The sequence below is a fragment of the Hypomesus nipponensis genome, chromosome 17 (genome assembly GCF_054491055.1).
Source record: "Hypomesus nipponensis isolate SF chromosome 17, ASM5449105v1, whole genome shotgun sequence".
Taxonomy (NCBI): domain Eukaryota; kingdom Metazoa; phylum Chordata; class Actinopteri; order Osmeriformes; family Osmeridae; genus Hypomesus; species Hypomesus nipponensis.
Window position 1 is genome coordinate 22,065,990 of NC_140377.1, and position 5,472 is coordinate 22,071,461.

General features: G+C 47.6%; 1 protein-coding gene across 1 annotated transcript; it reads left to right on the plus strand.

Annotated features, from left to right (window-relative positions):
• The first annotated feature begins 214 nt into the window (after positions 1–214).
• Positions 215–2,948, plus strand: eif1 (eukaryotic translation initiation factor 1). The gene is made up of 4 exons (XM_084677519.1): positions 215–397; positions 1,540–1,703; positions 1,844–1,945; positions 2,107–2,948. The coding sequence occupies exons 1-4, from the start codon at positions 367–369 to the stop codon at positions 2,149–2,151; spliced, it is 342 nt and encodes a 113-aa protein (XP_084533645.1). The 5' UTR covers positions 215–366; the 3' UTR covers positions 2,152–2,948.
• The last annotated feature ends 2,524 nt before the right edge of the window (positions 2,949–5,472 follow it).

Below are 5,472 nucleotides of genomic sequence, written 5' to 3' on the forward strand. Positions count from 1 at the left end.
AGATGTTTTCCCCAGTCGCATCGTAGTTCGATTTAGCGCCAGTGTAACTACAACAAATCGGTTATGATGTTACGGTAACCGCAAACAAAATATAGGTACTTTTCTCAGCCACTTCATAATGACGTAATCTTTCCGGTAAAGTTTGTAGGTGCGGCGCGCGTCAATATCGACGCCGAACCAGGGAGGAGCTATAAAAGGTTGTTTTCCTCTCTGCGAGCTTTGCAATCTCCATTTTGTGAAACCCTTTCCAGCTCCACCAAGAGCCCCGTAAACCGGAGGATCCAAAAAGACTATTGTACACTTCAAATTTGCAGACCAGTTGCTCGCTAACCCGTTATTGTCCGAAAGGAAAGCAAATCTTATCGTATGTCCGCTATCCAGAACCTCCAAACTTTCGGTAAGCATTTTAAAAAACAATAACTAGCCTAGCTTTCCAGCTAGCGAGTGTTTGCTAGCTAAGTTGCTAGCGCACACAAGAGGTGGGGGATGGGCAGGAGGTAGCCGGCTAAAGTTACGTTTTTTGCGGTCTCCCGTTTCATTAGTCTGCCCGAGCTAGCACTAAACTATGTATATGTTTCAGTTCATCCAGCCGTAACGACGCTTACGATATTTAAAAATTGTACATCACATTTTAAACCGATTGGCTGTTAGTCGAATGTAAGGATTTCTCCAAGAAAAACCCTAGAGCTAGCTTAGCCAACGTCGTTAGCCAACTTGCCTAGGACTACAGCCAAGTGTTGCGAAACCTGGCACGGCTAGCCCGTCTTAATCGTAATTTCGACATCAGCCTCTCCTGGAGACTTGTCTTCTATACGTTTGAGCAATATTCCTGATGTGGCAAAATGGCTAGACTACCAAAAACGCAGTCAACAAGCTAGCTTTAGCTAACGTCGATCGATGGCTTATGTTATGGCCACAGATTCAGAAGGCCGTCAAGTCAGTGGCCTTGACTCATAAATTTAGCCCTGCTTTGCTAAAGGAAAGTGCGAGAGTAAATTGAGTACTGTAATCCCTCCAGTAATACGAGTCCTCTTGCCACATTTAGGTAGCAGAGTTGCAATTGTACTGCCTACTGGTAGTGGTAGTCAATTTTGGCTACGGACGTTCTCAGCGTTAGCTAGGATAGCTAACTAGCCGTCAACAACAGGAACACAATCATCGTCGACGTGAAACAAGGCCAGTCGAGACCGGTTGTTCACGAGGTGTAGGCCCCGTTCTCCAGCCAGGACAGAATAGCTAGCTTCCCGCATATTTGCATAGCAGGACAATTCTAAGTGTTTCAAATAATACATGTATGGCACCCATTTAAGATCTCTAAAAAATAAATACTAAAGCTTTAAATACAAACATAACAACAGGAGTGTTTAACGAGAGTTGTGTAATTTTTTTTTTTTTACGGAAACCGAAACGTCTTAAACTGTAGCGAGTTGCCGCAGACCTGCTAGCGAAATTGTCCACAACATCATTATTAAATAACTTTGGCGGTTACATTCACGCTCTTAAAATCTGACGTCAATTAACCGTTTCCCCCTCGCGCAGACCCCTTTGCTGATGCAACCAAGGGTGATGACAGGCTCCCTGCCGGGACTGAGGACTACATCCACATAAGAATCCAGCAGCGCAACGGCAGGAAGACTCTGACCACGGTCCAGGGCATAGCCGCGGACTATGACAAGAAGAAGCTAGTCAAGACCTTCAAGAAGGTACGTCGCTATGACAACAGTCGTTTTGGAGTTTTTCAGAACCTGCTCAGATGTGTTGCTGGTTATCAGTTTAGGGATGTTTTTGGTGGTTAACCGTTATATTGAAGGATATGTTTGTCATTGTTTTTTTTGTCTGTTAGAAATTTGCCTGCAATGGGACAGTGATTGAGCACCCAGAGTATGGTGAAGTTATTCAGCTGCAGGGAGACCAGCGCAAAAATATTTGCCAGTTCCTGACTGAGGTAGGTTTTTTTTGGGGGGGGGGGGGTTTTACGGCTGAACGCGGTCGGCTGTGCTGTTGTCAAACGCCCCGTGTTTGTAAACACTGCGGCTACCACAGCAGTGACTGCTGACTGGGGTAGATTGGCCTTTTGTCTGACTCCTCCCTCCCTCCCCCCTCCAGATCGGCCTGGCCAAAGAGGAGCAGCTCAAGGTCCACGGGTTCTAGAGGCGTCCAGTGCCCCCCCCCCTCCCCCCCTCGTCCTCCTCACCCCTCAGACGGTGAAGCTGGCCCGCGCTCCATCCTGCTCTGCAACCCGCAGCAGTGCCTCAAGCCATCCATCATGACCACCTCCAATCTGAGACTCTTAACTAGCAGTTTACCTCCCCTCTGCCAGGGGGCAGTCCTGTACAAACTTGGACTCACAGTTCCACTAATGATGCGCGATGAGTGGTGATTTTATTTAACCCCCCACCCACCCACCCCTCTTGGTAATTTTTACTTTTTAGTTCTTGTGCCACACAAAGGGTGCAAGTTTCATGTAACTCTTTTTGTTTTGTAAAACACGTTTCAATAAAATAAGTTGCCACTTGTGGAACCTTGTTGTGATGGGAGGGCTGTGTTTGTGGCTGGGAGTCGAGGGTTTGGGCGCAGTCGAGGGTTTGGGCGTAGTCGAGACCTCAGCAGGTCAAGGACGGTTGTTTTAGAAGTCGGCCAACGTTGTTCGTCCACCTCTCCACCAGCTTGTGCATCTTCCCTAACCATTTTTATTAACTTTATGCACATTTTATTTTTAAATGCTGTAATACTTTCTTTTTTTTTTTCTTTAACCTGAAAAAGACCAACGTATCTAATGTGGTTGCACAGCTATCACGAGGCTGGTGTTATGAAGCAATGTGGGATTCCAATGTTGCTAAAAGCCATATGAGAGTTGATGCTGTGCTCTCATATCTCACACGGAGAGTGGAGGGGCGAGTCCTGTTTTGCAAATTCCACCTTTTATTCAATAAATATTTGCAATTGAACTCGTCTCGTGTCTTGAGTATAAGGAACCGCTCCAGGCGGAATACAGGAGAGGGTTCTTTAGCTGGACAGTTCTGAAGACTTACCGGCGTGTCAGAGAAGGGGTTATTCACACCAGCCATATATTTGTATTAAATGTATATTTGGTGTTTCTGCTCTTTTGGGGAAGGACTGTAGGGGACCATGGTGGCCAGGTGGGAGACATGACGTCCTGATCTGTTCATCCACAGCCCCCCCACCCACCCAGCTGCAACTGATCTTAGGCGGCCCCTGGCAACGGTGACCATGCCAACGGTGACCATGCCAGCTCGTCCATCTGTGTAGGATGTTCCTCTACGTCTCTGATCATGCTGTTCATACCTGACGCAGTCGCACCAGAGGTCAGCCCTGAGTCGTAAGTGGTTCAGAGGCTGCAGTGGGACTGTCGCACCACTAGAGGGCACTGTGAAAGCACAGATGACGGTCGACTGCAAGTTGCAACCCAGAGATAACAGCTTAGATGTGGATGGGGACCAAAGGCATTTTGAGATTCACATTTGCATGAGAAACCCTGAAAACTGTTTATTTTTTATTTTTTATCCTGCCACCTGTAGTTAGTCGTTTTTAAAAACTTGAATCGTCCAAAGCCCCTCGTGTTACTTTGCTGTCGCACCGTGTGGAAGTACATGAAGCCGGGTCATGTTTACTTCAGGAACATATTGTTTCCATAGCTGTCCGTGGTATCTTCCCAGTGCTGCTCTTCAGTGTTTGCCTGAACATAGACCGGAACAGACATCTCCTGGTCGCTATCCTTTCTCAGTGGAGAGGTAGCTTGTCACAAAAGTGTGACACGTACTAATGATTTAGTGTGTCCTCAACCCTATGTCACTCAGCTAACTGTGTGTGTGCCTAGGGCCTTATCAGAAAGGGAAACCAGTCAAAGACCAGGGAGAAATCAACAGCAGTGTGACATTATTTATTCTATAATACATTTAGTTATTTAGCAGACACTCTTATCCAGAGTGACTGTAAAGTACAGGGACATTCTCCCCGAGGCAAGTAGGGTAAAGTGCCTTGCCTAAGGACACAACATCATTTGGCACGGCCAAAAATCGAACCAACAACATTCTGATTAATAGTCTGACTCCCTAACCGCTCAGCCATCTGATCCCCATAATACGATTGATACTGAAATTTGTTAAAATAACTTATTTGTTATACTGAAAGGGAACAAAAAAAGGTGAAAACCGAGTTTCTAGGTGAGCCTCAGGACACGGAGAACGTTCCAGAAGAGGCTGACTCTTTTACTCTCACTTTCTAGATCTAGTTAGGTCCTGTCATCGCCTCAGCAGGCTGGAAACGGTGTCCCGCCTGGACATAGCCGCTAAACTCAAACTGGAGATAATTGGTTTAAAACATCTATCATCGAAATGTCACAGGGAATGTGTCCCTCAAAGTGGCAAGTCGCCGAGGAAATCCACAGAGTATCCAATCCTAATTCAAGCAGTGGATCAGCCCTCTCAACAATCCTGCCGTATTCAAGTCAAGATCAAAACCTCCACCCATACAGATACAACTGTTTTTATTTTCACGCTGCCATCAAGACACCCCAGTTATCCAATCGTCCAGATTAAGATCTTTGAGAAACATCAGAGGCTTCTCCTGTACCTCGTCCATCTTCCTCCCCCCCCCCCCCCCTTGCCTGAAGGGACATGAAAGCTCTTTAGTGTCTGGTCAGTAAACAGACAGAGAAAAGTCCCAAACAGAGAGGAGAGAGAGTGGGAGGAGAGCCAGAGGACTGATGAACAGGAGGCTTTCATCTTCTGACCTGTTTCCCTCTCTCCAGCTCATTCAAGTCTTCACACTGAGAGAAGCATCTGGCATCCGTCTGCCTAATCTGGTCACGGCGGTGAGGCTGTCTCTGTTGGGAGAGCCGTCCCCTGGCCAAACCCTCCTGCCACATTCAGGACTCTCCAACATCGCCACGGTAATCCTCTTAGTGCCATGGCAACGCTGGAGGCCAGACTTTGGGGGCTGCGTTTGAGAAGCTTGGAGGTGTTGCGTAACCTTCGCTGGGTGGATGAATGGGATCCTCTCCTGGGGTTTGGCTGGGAGGTGAAACAGCCTGGATCTGGTGGAACGGTTCTGGAGAGTGCTGCTCCAACCCCCCCGTCCTGTCATGGAGAAGATCTGCAGAGCGCTGTGATGCGTACTTATTCTCTAAAAATGATCTCTTCCACTTCCCTTTCTCGCTCTCACACATGATACATTCCGAGGAACTGCAGCTATAGAAGAGATGGATGTGCTAGAAATGCACACACACACACACACACACACACACACACACATACAGACACACACACACACATACAGATGACACTGTTACGCCTGTCCCAGTTGTTTTAGCAGGAGTTGTGGCCTCCAGATAGTGTCCCAGGTGTGGTCTTCCTCTGGTACCTAATGAACTCCCCTGGGTGACAATTAGGCCTCTGCCTCTGTCCACCGGCCTCTCCCTCCACCAGCCATCCCCCCTCTCCTCTCCCTCCA

Excerpts from the sequence above, each read along its gene's own strand:
- eif1 (XM_084677519.1), top strand. The coding sequence starts at position 367 with ATGTCCGCTATCCAGAACCTCCAAACTTTCG. Across the intron at positions 398-1,539 it reads CCAGAACCTCCAAACTTTCG|ACCCCTTTGCTGATGCAACC; the intron begins GTAAGCATTTTA and ends CCCCTCGCGCAG. Across the intron at positions 1,704-1,843 it reads TAGTCAAGACCTTCAAGAAG|AAATTTGCCTGCAATGGGAC; the intron begins GTACGTCGCTAT and ends TTTGTCTGTTAG.